The sequence below is a fragment of the Eschrichtius robustus genome, chromosome 10 (assembly GCF_028021215.1).
Source record: "Eschrichtius robustus isolate mEscRob2 chromosome 10, mEscRob2.pri, whole genome shotgun sequence".
Lineage (NCBI taxonomy): Eukaryota > Metazoa > Chordata > Mammalia > Artiodactyla > Eschrichtiidae > Eschrichtius > Eschrichtius robustus.
The window spans coordinates 11,001,280-11,016,548 of NC_090833.1; the positions used below are offsets into that span (position 1 = coordinate 11,001,280).

The 15,269-nt window shown below is 40.2% G+C and overlaps 1 protein-coding gene across 1 annotated transcript in view; it reads left to right on the top strand.

Annotated features, from left to right (window-relative positions):
• PSMB7 (proteasome 20S subunit beta 7) overlaps positions 1-15,269 on the top strand; it is a 56,177-nt gene that overhangs the window by 21,622 nt on the left and 19,286 nt on the right. The window contains exon 6 of the mRNA XM_068553443.1: positions 6,183-6,241. Coding sequence (XP_068409544.1) covers positions 6,183-6,241 — 59 coding nt within the window. The remainder of the gene's footprint in view (positions 1-6,182; positions 6,242-15,269) is intronic.

The window sequence follows — 15,269 nt, forward strand, 5'->3', positions numbered from 1 at the left end:
AAGATGATTTTATCTCTTTTTTAAAAATTTTGGTGCCTGTCCTAAGGAAGCCCTCCTAAGGACTGTGGTAGAGAGACGTGGTGTATTTATTTGTGATGATTGACTGCTGTTGTTCCTTGGGACTGTTGACGCATGCGTGGGTTGACCTTCAGGCCCCTGTGTACAGATTTCAGGACTAAGCTGCCTGCTGCTGCTGTTACACAGCAAGACTGTGACAGCTGGCAAGGTCTTGGTCTTTAGGGTTTTTTTTTTTTTTTTTAATCCCTTAACAAAGTTGAATTCTTATTTTCTCCAAGTGTATATCTTAAAAAATTGTAAGTAATGCATTGTCTTTGAAAAGAAAATAAAACACAAGTAAACAAAAGAATATAGCACCACCCAGAAATAAGCATAATTTAAAAAAATTTTCTTCCAGATGTGTATAATATGTATTATATAAACATATCTGTTAATTTTGCTTGGGAACATGTTTTTCCCTCAGTAAATATTGTATCATGGACATTGCCAAAAAATATTATGTTTAATCACCATGTATATAGTATTTGTTTATTTTCCCTGTCTCCTGATTGTTGGTGTTGGACCTTTACATTTATCTCCAGTTTTTGTTACTGTTGCTGTTGTTATTTTTGCTTTTTTCTAATCTAAACAGCGATCATAATGTCATTTGGGTACTTATCCATTTATTTCTTTAGAATATGTCTCTAGCAGAATTGCGGGTTTGGTGGGTATGTATAGCTTTATGCTTTCTGATTGATGTTTCTAAATTGTGTGTTAGAAAAGTTCTATCCATTTGTGCTTCTACAGGAATGTTAGGTTGCCCTTTTTACTACATCTTTGTCAGCCCTGGGTATTATTCTTTTTAATTTTTGCTAATCTAAAAGCCCAAAAATGGCTATTTAGTTTCAATTTGTATTTCTCTGATTACTAGTGAACTTGAACAGTGTCTCTAAATGTGTATAGGCCTCTACTTTTTTTCTCTTCTGTAAACTGCTGTGTCCTTTTCTCTGTTGGTGTATTGATGTTATTTATCTGTGAGCTCTTTTTACTTATTAATGCCCTGTGTGTTGCACATATTTCTCTGAGTTTCAGGGCTTATATTTTACATTGTTTACAGGTGTTAGTCTTTTTTTTTTTTTTTTTAAGCCAGTCGCCTATTATTAATAAGACAGATACTTCATTTTAAAAGTGTGGCTGGAGATGTGACCCGTGTGGCATTTATGCCTGAGCCCTCTTCTCCTGGAGGTCTGCAGTGTGGGCGCCCCGTGGAGTCATCTTGAAGGTCTGCGGGTGAGTCAGGCCCTGGCAGTCAGAGATGGGGAGCAAGACCGTGCTTTCTGGGACTCACAGGGGCATCTCTTGAATTCTTCTAATAAGCATCAAACCTGGACAGCCAGGGTAAGGCGGTGCCTACCCAGGTGGCTGCAGTGGATCAGGGGGTGCAGAGCAGTTTCTGTCCCCCGTGGATGAAAGAGGGCTGAGTTGTGTACCCTTCCCCCTGTCCCTGTCTCTCCCCACAGCCTGCGTGCTGGGTGGTTTGGGAGTTGGTTGTTGAGCAGGTGGGTGTGTGTGGATGGCGTGGGCGAGCTTGGGGAAGGACAGTGGATGCAGAGGTAAGTCAGTGGGTAACTAGGTAGCCGTCGCAGTGTCATGCACACCGTCTCTCTAAATGCTGGTCACTGAATTGTACCTCGTATTTCTGTTTTAAAGAGCTTTGTTCTGGAAGCAACGCTGGCTTCCAGTAACTGTGGGTGGGCTGAAAAAAGCAGACTTGGTGGAGGTTGCTAAGGAGCAGCTACCTGGAAACTACTGATGAGACAGAGCTTTGGTAGAAAAATGCAGAAATCCAAGGAGGGCGTTTCATTCCTGTGATATCATAGAGTTCAGACCAGACTAGGACGTATAATAGGACATGGTTTTGTGGGTTTAAAGCTTTCTTTTCTTTTGAAAATTGACTTGCTTTACATTTCAGTTTGTCTTATATTCATCCCGGTATGATAAATTAGGTAATAAATGTTCTTTTACACTTTATCAAGGCATTTATTGCTGTCGTCGCTCACTCCTTCAGGGCCAGCTCCGTTTCCCCAACTCCTCCATTTGAACAGTTGTACTGAAATCAGCCCAGCCTAATGTAGCAAATTCTATTTAGTGCTCACTGTGTGCCAGAGACTGCTAGGTATGGCGGATGCAGCTGTGAAGGGATGGACAGTTGGCAGAGATAAACTCTCATGGGGGTGTGGTGGTCAAGGAAGGCTTCTGGGAGGAAGTCATCTCTCAGTTGGGGTTGGATGGGTGCCTCGGAGTTCTGTGGACTGTCAAGGGGGCAGAGGGAATAGCACGTGCCAAGGTGGGATAGGCTTGAAATGGTCTGGGCATTTAGGAAATTATTGTCAGTTTGGTGTTGGTAGAGTGTCAAGTATGTGTGTACATTGGGGAGGAGGAGGGGCTGAGCGAGCCAGAGACCTGGTCATGGAAGGTCATTCATGTCTGCTCTGAACTATATTGTGGCCTGTAGAACTTTGTTTGAGAGAGTGACATAGGGTCACACCTGAGACAGGAATCCTGCCCTGTGCTTGTTAGTCCTGTAATCCTAGACAAGAAGCTTTATCACTTCACTGGGTTGCTGTGAGGATGACCAAATGACAACATATGATGTGTGGCCCACGGTGGGTGCTCAAACAGAACGCTCTTGTTCTTCCCTCTTGGCTTCCTCTTCTCTACTCTAAGAGAAATTGAGGGCAGGTCTCATACCCCTTGCTCTTAGAGCTCATCCTGCATTTGTGGAAAGCATATTCCCTATGACATCCATTTCCTTCATCTGACACGCCCACTGTCTAAAGCAGAGGCCCCTATACCCGGTACACTGTCCCCTGGCTTTTCTGTTTGTTTATTCCTTAATGGGAAACCAGGCCGTTCTGACTGATTGTCTGAGGTGGCCTTGTTTTTGGAATAAAAAATCAGGGTAAATCCTTCAGAGGATTTTTGCCTTGGTTTTGGGTATGAGAGTGCCAGGTTAATAGGTTGATGCTGAAATCATGGAATGTCTGTGGACATTATTATGGTTTATGGGGAAAATGGGATATAATATTTAAACATTTTGTGAGTCAAATGGCTGCTGTATTACTATGGAATTTGATGATTTATTACATATAGTTTTAAGTGGCATTGAAATAAAATCTGGGAAACTTGAATTGAAATTATTTAAAAAGACCCGTCTCATTGCTTTTATCATCTTTTTTCTTTTTAATGGCAAACTCCTTGTTCCTTCCCCTGGTTGCATTGCCTTGAAATTATGTGAGGATTTGCATGTTGTTCTCTTGCCATTTTGGGCGTTTGCAGTCATATTTGAAGTTCTGTCTTCTCTTTTCTAAGTAGCAGACACACATTCAGAGTTTCCTAGAAACCTGTTGACAAAGTCAATTGCACTCCATTTCCTAGCACTTCTGTGTACTTCTGAAAAGGGGGCGCCAGAGTCCTCCTTTCCTAAAAATGCTAGGAGCAGGAGCTAATTTGCAAGTGATTTAGAAATTGTTTTTAATGTTGAATTTCCCCTTCTTTTCAAGTTTATTTGGAGTCCGCTTATCTTTCATCTCAGGGGAAGCAGAATCAGGCAGTTTAGCAAGCTCCTGTTTTCCTGGAAACTTCTCAGCTCTGTGCACGTGCATGTGTACACCTGCATGTACGTGTGTGTGTGTGTGTAAGTTGGTGTGTGTGTTTTGGGGGGGTGTGATGTAAATGGAGAAGCAGAAATACAGTGTAATAGGGATCCCTGTGTCCTTTCTATGTTTACTTCTCCTACACCTTCCACTCTAAAAAAAAAAAAATCACTGTGATGAGAAGCATCACTACATTGCTAGACACTTTTTGTTCTAAGAATTTAGATTTAGCACGTACTTCCACTTACGGACATTTTTTCTGCGGTGTTGTTTCGCATGAAAAAAAGCTTTCGATAAAGGAAGAATTATTATATTAGGAGGGAAATATTTTTCATTTCTTAAAGTATTAGGTGAAGCTAAGTAGAAGGAAATATATGTGCCCGGGAAAAATTAGAGTAAAATTAATTTACTGTGAAACTGCCAAAGAAAGGATGGCCCAGGAGAAAATACAGGCTAGTAGTCTTTAGGGAAAGATGTCTTTAAGGTAAGTTGTGTTTCCCCTTTTACAGTAATTGATTACAGTTTTCCACAAAATTGTTAGCTCTTAGGTAAATAGCCGTCCTTCCCCTGTCCTTTCCTAATGTGTATTTCTGGCCTCTGGTGCGTTTACCCTTGGGCTCTTTGCAGAGATATTCTTGGACCAGGTTGGAAAAGAAGTATTTTTTTTCCTGAGGTTTCCTTATTTGCAATTTTCTTGTTTCTTCGTGACAGTTGTCCTTTGTTTTCCATACAAAACCAGCTTGTTTTTTACTATGAAGTCTGAGACTGGTTCTCACCAATGCCTTAAAACAGGTTACTTTCCCCCCTTGATCCCTGAAACTCAGAGTAAATGTGTGAGTCACGAAACATTGGTGAACTTTGACTCTTTTTCCAGATTTTCCAGGACGCATAAACTATGAAATTCCAAGGTTTGATTTTGGTGAATTTGTGTATATATATCTAGTTTTATTTGGGTGCACTAGTTTTATATCTGTTTAATTTCTGTTGCCTTTCTAAAGGGCTTTTAATATCTCTTTAGGTTCCTTTTTTTTTTTTTTTTTGGTGGAGAAAAAATTGTGAGAGGGGAAAATGGGGTTGCCTTTTGCTCCCAAAGCTTAAATGAATAGTCATTGCCCGTAATGCCGTCTACGCTCGTAGCTTCCCACTGCTTTAGATGTGATGTATCCGGTGCTGTGAAGGTAATGATCCTCAACCACAGCAATATTCCCTAACAGGAGTATCTGTCATATTCATTGGGATTACCATGTTCATTGATTTGTGTCTGTAAATCTGCTGTTTCTACCCTTTAAATTTGATCTATAATTGGACCTCCTTAAATGGTTCAGATAAGGTAGTCTGTATTTTCTCAATGCAGCGATGCTGTCAGCTTCTCCTTTTTCATTATACATTCAGCAGACTTGATAAAATCAGCAGGACACCTCATTTGAAACTGTTTAATCGCTGCCTTTTTCCTTTGCTAAACCATTGAGGTGGTCAAGCAATGTACACAAATCATTTTTAAATAGAAAATATGGTTTTCTCTGTGACCCAGCTAAATAGATAGTGTTATGCAAAACAAGTTAAAAAGTAATAAATGCCAAAAAAATCTTCTAATTGGAGTAAAAAATTGTGGGCAACTCTATCCTCTCTCCAAAAGTAGAGTATCCTAAAATATTGCCAGGACCCTGTAAAGACAAGATGATGGTTTTCTAAAGATTTCTCTGGTTTCTGAACAAAGCAAGTTTAAATTTTCATAGTGCTGAGCTGCTTTTTATATCCATTCAAAGGGAGCCCATGCTTATTTGTAATGCCTTTATATCCTACTTTTGTAGGGAGAAATTTGCTGTCTGTTAATATCTATGCAGCATAACCTTTCAGCCATTTGCTATTGTGATAATAAATTTTTGTTTCTTTGTCTGTCATTTTGTCTACTCAGCTGTTACTCCTCAAAGTACGAACTAAAAATAATAGCTCCAAATAAATGCCACATAATAAAGTGTTTTACAGTTGTAGCTGGAATAACCTGGTGGCCGTAGCTCACAGTCCTATTACCATTGCTGGTGCTGTAGTTTCTTCCCCGTGTGTCAAGGTGACTCTACCAGGGCCAGCTCATTAAAACAATCTATTCTTTCTAACTGGCTTGGTATTTAGCGCTATACCCAGCAGCCTGCCAAGGCACAGCTTTGGAGCACAAGAGTCACAGCACAGGATATATGAAATTATGTGGCATTCACTTTTTGAACAAATACAAATTATCCATAACCTCATTTTCATGCTTCAGGATTTTATTGTGAATAATTTACAGTTACTCCTGTCAATAGTAGAAGTAGGGCCAGTTGCAGGTTTACCTGAGATAGTGGTAAGTGTGACTCCAGGCTTTTGAGGAGCAGTGTTTACCTGGTTTTTGTGGCCCTATATAGTATTAATATTTACACTGTACTTGAATGTGACATTGGGTGTGTTTTGCCATTTTTGCTGCCCCGAGGTGAACTTGAGATGGAGAAGCTGGGAGTTGGTAAATATGCTAAAAATGCATCTTTTTTCCTACAGGTTCTGGCTCCTTAGCAGCAATGGCCGTGTTTGAAGATAAATTTAGGCCAGATATGGAGGTATGTTAAGTTCCTACAGTTTTATTCTCTTTCACATTATCTTTCTAGTTGTATGTTGGACATTTACAAATTGATTGCTGATTCCTCCAAAGTTTGAACAGCACTGCTGTTAGTTGGAATGCTCTTTGGCACAGGTACTGTGTTTGCTGAGAAGACTGGTTACTTGGGAAAGCTTCATTTTGGAGTGGCCTTGCTACGCCCTCCCTCAGGCTTGAGGAGCCTGCACTGTTCGGCTTTCTGCTCTGGCCTTTGGGCTGTCTGGGAATCTTCTCGGCTGTAAATGCTGCTGCAATGTAGCATGTTTTCTTACGCGTTATCACAATATCTCAGAATGACAGGTTTTTTGTTTTTCCACTAAGAATAGAGAAACTGTGTATGTCTTTGCATGTCACACAGACCTGGCCTGAAAATGCGGGCAGTTTGAAAAATCCCTATGGGTTGTTCTGCATTTGGCAGAAGATGGGGACAATACCATGTGTGTAGTGACCTATTATCAGAGCATGATGTATCTGGTGTCTCATATATTTATAAGAGATTCTTTTATTATATTTTCTTTGGTAGTGGGGAGGGTGGTATCTTCTGAATAACATTCCACCTGTGTCTGCTTTAATGATAGATGTACCTCGATTAAGCAACCCCCTAGACCCCAAAATCTCCAAGAACAAGCCCCAGGTCTTTCATTGTCGCTTTGGAAGGAGTGTTCAGTATGCTTGGATACTTTATGGTACCATGTTATTCCTCCACTGTGCTTTATCCTCGCTGCTGAACCAGCTTGTAGGCACATTACGTCCTGAAGGCAGCCCTCATCATCTGCCCTTGTTTTTTTTGACAGATGTTAATTTTTTCATGGGTAGTATCAACTTGTTTTCAACAGTTATTAGGCTGTTTATGAGTGGTTTACCCTATTCCTTAATACGTAGGTTTCTGCTCTTCCTGCTTTTGCAGTAGTGTTTTGTGTAGATACCAACGGCTGTTTCTGGGAATTACTTTTTGACAATGCTTTATGCCTAATCATCTTTGGAAAAGATTGCATGTTTAAAAATTTTTTTCTTCTCTAGCTCATTGTCATCAGAGCATCAAGTGTCATTGGAGCTCTGAAGCTCTCTGATCTTCAGGTTTGGGCCAAGTGCCAGGAGAGCAGAGAACGTAGGGTCGTGGATGCTGCTCAGCCAGGACAGGGGTCTCCTGCCAGGAGCCACTACACCCTTGGTATTTGAGGATAGCACAGTAAGGGACTTGGTCACTGGTGGCTAGTTTTCTCCCCTTTCTTGAATTATCTGCAGGAATTAAAACGTGTGACTAAAGATAGAATTTAGCTAGGTGTTTTGTAGTAGAAACAATAGTCTTGCTCCAATTAAGAGTAGTAAACAGGTCCAAGTATCAACTGTAAATGAGATTAGAATTCTGTTCTCATTTCTCAATGTGAACATTTATTCCCATATCAGCATTATTTTCTGTTTGGGGTTCTTAAGTACAGAGGAAAAATAAGATATACTAGGTCACTTAAAAAGAAAAATTAGAAACCATCTCCCAGTTTTCAGACTAAAGGAGAGGAATTCCTAATGCTCCACAAATCCATTAGAACTAATGCAGGTATAGAGAGAAAGACTCTGATGATTTTCATTTAGAAAATCACCTCAGTAATGTTAGGCCCTCCTTTAAACCACATTAATCTTTTCAAATTTTCTTGAAAGCTGTGTCTGTTTCCAATTGATTGGGACTTCCATATGTTAAAGAAAAATGAGAATTGCATAAAAAGTTGAAAGCATGAGGTATATTAAAAGTGATTTTAACACTCTGCTAAAGTAATTTTATATTATTTATTTAGAGTTTGGATTTGAAATGATTCAAAGGCCATGAATTTAATATTGCTGATTTAGGGAAGCAAAGGGAAATGTGAATCATCCCTTCAATAAAATTTCTGATATTATCAGTTTGAAGAGTTGTGTTCCTTAGATGAATTTTATCTATAATTCAGACCACTTATTGTTTTGTATTAGCTGTGAGACCTTGAAACAGGTTGACTAAATTCCCATTTCAGATTGTTAATTAAATTTACAATTTCAGGTGAGTGGTTTTTATTCACTGAAGTTATTGGCACTTGACACAGACTGACAATCAACAAAAGTCACTTTATTAAGGAGAAGGTAGTACTTGCTTCTCCAGTGAAGTGAGTTTAAAAGTAAATAGAAGGCAAAGGTAATACTTTTAAAAATCTAAAGGGATATTAATAGATACTAAAATTATTGTGAAGACCAAGCAGCTAACTGCTGGCCACCCTGCTTTCTTCTGGTGAAGATTAAGTGATGTGGTTTCAGTGGAAGGCCGAGACTGCTTAGGAAAGTTGAGAGAACCCTGTTTTAGTGACTTTGCTGTGAAAGAGAATTCGGCCAGGGTGTCATTTCTGGCTCTGCATTTGCATAGAACTCATGGAAACGTTTGGTTGCAAATTTCCAGACTTTTTATTTTTCTTCTTTCCAGGGAGGCTTTCTGTCTTTCTGTGGCAAGAAGCCCTCCATAACTTTTCTTTCTTGCCTATTTTGAGACTGAAGGGTTGGATGACTAAGTCTGCTTATTTCCCTTCAGTAGGGGAAAGGATTCTGGACGTGTCTCAAACAAACCCAGGAGAGCATTTCTGCCTCTCAGGTCTTGCATGGATTGCCAGGGCAGTAACTGCTGCTCACTTCATAGAGAATTGCATTGGGAGGGGAAGTTTCAGGCTATCATAATTACAAATTGTTTGCCAAACAGTGATTTTTAGGCCAGACTCATGAAACAAACTCTTGGCTTTATTGTTAAAACAAATAAATTAGGAAAAGCCCATAGTCTTTTTTTTTTTTTAAACTACAAAGCTGTGCCTTGGACAGTGCTGGGCCTAGACTGTAGTATTTATGGAATGAAAGTCCCTGCCTCCTTAAAAACCTTTAATATTTTCTCATGGTCTTCGGCTGCATAGTCTGGTATGGTAGCCACCAACCACATGTAGCTATTGAGCACTTGAGTGTAGCTAGTCTGAATTGAGAGGTGCTGCAAGTAGAAAACACATCCCAGATTTCAGAGACTGGGTACAAAAAATTTAAAAACATATCTCATTAGTAATATGGTTACATGTTGAAACAATACTATTTTAAGTATATTGGGTTAAATAAAAATATTATTAAATTTTTTTCACCTATTTTTACTTTTTTATATGTGGCTACTAGAGAATTTAAAAGTACGTATGTGGTTCACATATTTCTATTGGACAGGGCTAGTCTTGAACTTGTCATTTGCACACTACATTTAAGGATTCTGCCATGTCTGGATGCCACCTCTACTGTTATTTTTCTTGAAAATTTTCTTTTACATCAGCTCACTGTTTTATAAATTGAGTTATCATTTACATAAAATAAAATGCACAGATCTGAAGTGTATAGTGCGATAGATTTTGGCATTTGTAATTACCCACCGTCAATCAGATCAAGACAGAACATTTCCTTCACTGCAGAAGTTCTCCTTTCCAGTCAGTTCCCTTTCCTCTCCTCCCTACAGCCACTCTAGTTCACCTATTTAATTTAAATTTATTTTTAAAATACAGTTTGTATCTGTGAAATCCTGGGTTTAATGTGCTGGTTATTTTTCCCCCCAAGACATGAAAATGAGTGCATACTATTAATATAAATAAAAAGTGTATTCATGTATCACCATCATGTAAGCCCAGGGGTATGAATATTAAACTTTAGGAAACATAGGTCTGCATTCCTGTTCCACTTCAACCCTTCTCTCCTGCTTGCTGTTCTTTGAATACAGTGTGTACTTGCTTGCTGTCGAATCCCGCTCACTGCCGGTGCCTGCCAGCAATGCTCTCACCTGCCTCCTCATCTATTTGTGTTCCTGTACTGCATTGTACACACCTGTCCTATTGTTTTATGGCTGTTTTCAGGGGCATCTCCGCTACTTGCCGAGAGAGGGGAGACCCTTGAGGGCAGGGACCATGAAATCATCTCTCTTCTTCAGCTCCTGATGTTCAGTACATGTTTGTAGAGTTGAGACAGGATAACCCGGAGCTAAAGCAAAATCTGAGTCATCAAAAACCACCTGGGAAATGGAGGGGACTTTCTCTTCTTCCCATCTGGAAAGTGCTGAACTTTTTTTTTTTTTTTTTTTTTTTTGAGATAACAGAAGAAGATAACTAGTACATTTCTCAAATAATACACAGTATTGGGCCAGAGTCAACAAAGCAAACACCCCGTTGAGTACACGGCCGAAATGAAGATGGGCCAAAGGGCAGATGCTCATTGGGAAATTACAGGCCAAAAAGCAGAACAGTGAAACCTAGCTGGGATTCATAAATGCCTAAGATGGGCTTCTGCCTTTTGAAGTAATCTGAACCAGTGATTTGCTTCAGGTAAACGCTCTGACTCCAGGTTTCAGAGAAACTGCCCAGCTAACTGTGTGAGTTTAAGGCCCATTAAAAATCTTTTAAAATTCTCATCCAGTTGTGGCCCTAACACTGCCTGTCCTAGTCTTGGGATGCTCATTTTCTTGTTTTTCTCCTTGCTGTTAGCCTGGAAGTTCTCTGAGGGCAGGAACTGTGCTTATTCGTTTCTATTTCCTCACACCTAAAATGGTGCATAGTAGGTAGTCAGCCAGTATTTGTTGAATGAGTGGATAAAAAGGTGTCAGAAGCAACCTTTCTTAGTTGGTCCCAGATTTACCTTCCTTTGAAACAGTTTGATAACTTCACCTTTAGTGTTCATAGTACTCAGATTGATAAAAATGAAGGCATTAAAAAATTGTATTACTGCCGATAAATCTCATGCTTTGTTTTTATCAGCAAAGGTGCTTATTTGGACACTGTACCTATGTATTAGCAGAATAGTGGATTTTGAAATGTGTGAGTTGACCTAATGACAAGGGGTCGGTTGTATTAGAGGGTTTTGGGTGATGATGAATTGTGTGGAGCCATTCCCCTAGCATTTTTTTTTTTCCTATTGTTAAGGCTGCCGTAAGAACTAAGCCCCAATCCTGGTTATTATCCACAGGCTAGCTGGACAGGAAATCAGTGATAAACACACTGTGGCCTTCTGAGTCCATTTTCCAGTTAAGTATGAGGAATTTGACCATTGTACCTGGAAATATGGTGTTAGCTTCATGCGAGTATGTATCTTGAAAATTGCTGAAATAAAAACTTTTATTTTAGGGTGGGGAGGGTTAAGGAAATGAATCTGATAGCTTAGGTTAGTTTTCCTTCCATCCTGTTTCTTTGTAAGAAGGAATGTTTCCATTTGGCCCAGTGAGAAATTTACTCTTGAAGATTATAGTTCATAAAAATGGGTAGAAGATTAATATTTAGTCTGTCAAGATCAGTACTGTCCCCTCTTTGCACTAATTGTCAGAAAGCGCGCGAGGGCTGCTGAAGGGTAGCGGTGTGCGGCAGGACCCTCACATCACAGGGAGATGATTCAAAGGCAAACTGTCCTGCACCCTCTGGTATCGACTTGCAAATTAGCATCTGGAATCTAATTAAACAAGCTTAATGAAAGTAGCAGCTGAATACTGCTGGAAAAGACAATCAGCTTTTTTCCCCTCTCTGATACATATTCTGTACTATTGAAGTTGGTCACCAAACACATCATGTGAGCACAGTTAAAAAAAATTAGCATTTATTTGAAGAATAGAAACTGTTTTTCATTCTGTTACGCATTTGGCATGCTTTGGCGTCCCATGAGAGCCATGCCACAGCAGATAGTGCACAATATTTATAAATCCATGACAGGCAATAATAGCAACTTGAAAAATTCTTTTGCTAGAATCTCAAGTTGAGAGCTGCCAAAAGCTGAGAGGATCAGATCTGCAGTGGCAGCTGCTGTGCCCTACAGTTAGAATTCTAGACTTTGAAGATGCTCAACTTAAAGAAATGAAGACTGCAGGCTTAGCCAATTTTTGCAGGTTTCTAGAGCTCTGGCTCTCTGCCTTTTGAAGATGAGTTGCTGAAGCTTCTACCACTGCCTGAGGCGTGCTAACACCAGCAGGATCTTTTTTTCCCCTAGTCTTAGTGTGTCTTCAGTTTTAAGTAGCACATGCTTAGTCAGTGCCAACTGTGATGGTCCTTTTTCTGGTCACAATACCGAGGGATGAGCTCTTCCCCTATACCCTTTAGAGAGAAGCTGCAAAGATAGATGGTGACGTATACAAGTGCCACTTCAGCCGTCTGATTTATGGAGTCATATTTCATCACTTGGCAAGTGCTGGCCTCTAGAGAAGCCCTTATTGCTAAAGATGTGAGCAGCTATCGCCCTAAAGGCTTGTGGTTACCTCACAAACGTGATGCCAAACACATAGCTACGGAGGAAACAGAATTAATCTGTCATTGCAGGCAGCTATAGATCCACTTTAAATAATGAAAGAGTTGATACCAATATGGTGTTCTATAGCAAATTTTAGAAGTGACTGTAGTTTTTTGTTTGTTTAAGTCTAATAGTAGAAAGACACTGAAGTTTCAGATTTATTTGTGCCATGCAGATGGACAGTAGTGTAAGAGATCTGCATTATTTTGATTTAAAAAAAAGAATCTATTCAGTTTGGCACATAGACTGGTCCCAAGGGGAAGCATAGAGCATGAGTTCAATGTGGTCAGATGGAAAAGGGCACAGGAGCTTAGGAGCTAGAGGATTGGGCTGTGAGTGTGTTTCCACTGTACGCACGGCACGACTGTGGGCAAGCCACGGCCCGGCGCTGTTCATCCAGAAGACAGGGATCCAGAGACCTGCCTGTGGGTTGCTGTCAGGATTAGGTGTGGTCTGTAAAGCACTTCATATGATGGCTCACACAAAATTGGCTCTAAAATATGGCAGCTGCTTCTATTTTTTAGTAATTCAGTAGTAGGATACAAACATCACATAGCAACGATTAACATGATTATTTGTACTTGTGTCAGGCTTGATGATATAGATAGATATGATTCTTTTTTTAATTTTATATTTTATTTATTTTTGGCTGCGTTGGGTCTTCGTTGTTGCACACGGGCTTTCTCTAGTTGCGGCGAGCAGGGGCTACTCTTCTTTGCGGTGTGCGGGCTTCTCACTGTGGTGGCTTCTCCTGTTGCGGAGCACGGGCTCTAGGTGCGTGGGCTCAGTAGTTGTGGCTCGCGGGCTCTAGAGCGCAGGCTCAGCAGTTGTGGCGCACAGGCTTAGTTGCTCCGTGGCATGTGGGATCTTCCTGGACCAGGGCTCGAACCCATGTCCCCTGCATTGGCAGGAGGATTCTTAGCCATTGCGCCACCAGGGAAGTCCTAGGTATGATTCTTCTTTCTTATATGAAAGCTTAAAATCGGAGACAGGCCTAGCTAGTGGTCATGACAGTAGAAGAAGCCTGTTTAACACATAGCACAGGCTATGGAAATATTTGCCTTTTTGCTATGGGGAGAAGGTATTGAAAACACAGCAGTCATAATAGCTGATGCTTTTTGAGTGCTTATGCTGTGCCAAGCTCTTTTCTAACAGCTTTGTCTGCATCATCTTATTTACTTTTCAACAATCGTGTGGGGTCTGTACTTTGTTATCCCTGTTTTGTTGAGAAGAAAAATAGGGTGTAGGGAGGTCACATACCTTACCCGAGGTCACACAGCCGGGCAGTGATGGAATCATGGTTTGAACCCTGGTCAGTCTGGCCCTCCGATGTGATCGATCACCCTGCTCTTCTGCCTCTTTGCTAGGTCTGTAGTTCTTTGACAGCAGAGTGGGGAAGACATCTTATTCCAGGTGAGCAGAGGTGTGGGCTGCTTGGGCTATTCCTTTTCTCTGATGAGGGCTTGTGAAGATGGCACGAAGCCAGACGAATGTCAGAGGAGGTGTATAAACCTCTTTGGTGAGCTCAGTGACTGGAAGGAACCCAGGGATGGAAAGATGCAAAGTTAGAAATACAGAGATATTGGGAAATATAAGTAAGTCATTTGGCTACGGAAGGTTTTTTTTTTCTTCTCTTTGAATTCATCAGAATTTATTTTCATCTTGTAATTGTCCTCCCCCGCAAATATCCTGAGGTTGTTTTTTCCCTCAGAGTTTTCAAATATTTACAGGGGAGCTGTTTTTCTCTATATAGCTAACGTTCAGATGGCATAGCCTTCTTCAAATTTAGTAATGAGACCAATAAGCCTTTAAATATTGGTGAATGGCATTTGTCCATTTGAGGCAAATCATGAATAACTTGAACCAAAAATAAATAAATAAGCAAGACTATCATATTTGAATAATGAGGTGTTCTTTTTACCCCAACTGCCAAAACTTTTTAATCTTCGTCAACAATTGTTCTGTCCTCCGTCTTATTTAGGTTGCATCTGTGCGACTCAGCTCAGGAGCCCTGACAAGCGGCATATGAATTCTGTATTCATTAGTGATCTTGATCCAAATGCCTCTGTCCCTGCCACGGGGGCTCAGGTGTGGAAGCTGCTGGCTAATCCCACCAGCTGACATTCAGAGGTTTAATGACTCCATAGGAAGGTGACCACTCGCTGGGAGGTTTGCTGGCGGAACCCACACAGCAGACAATGGAGATCAAGGAAGATGATCAGTGTTTAGCCGAGCACCTTCCTGTGTGACTTGAACCCTGCTAGCATCAAACAGAGTTTTAAGTAAATGCAAAATTAAAAACAAAACAAAACAAAACAAAAAACTTGCCCTCGATAGCTATCATAAGCAATGATTTTCCTGTCTGTATTGATATTGATGGCGTTTAAGACTGTTTTTCTTGTAGCAGTTTAATAGGTGTCAGCTTGATAAGCTGAACTTGACTCACTTTTCCAGATTTTTAGATTTTAAGGTTATGTTTGTCTGGTACTACATCTGTTTAGGTATCTTTTATATCTGGGAAAAAATATATATACTTAAAGCCAAAATTAATCCTTATGAAATGTTCCTAAGAATCTATGCTGACATTTTTGTTTCTTGTGATCTCTAGCTTTAAAAAAATTACTATCAGAATGTGAATTCTTTGATTGATGGGTGACTTGTCACTAGATGTTTTGACTTTTTTTTAGGTCCTCTATTCT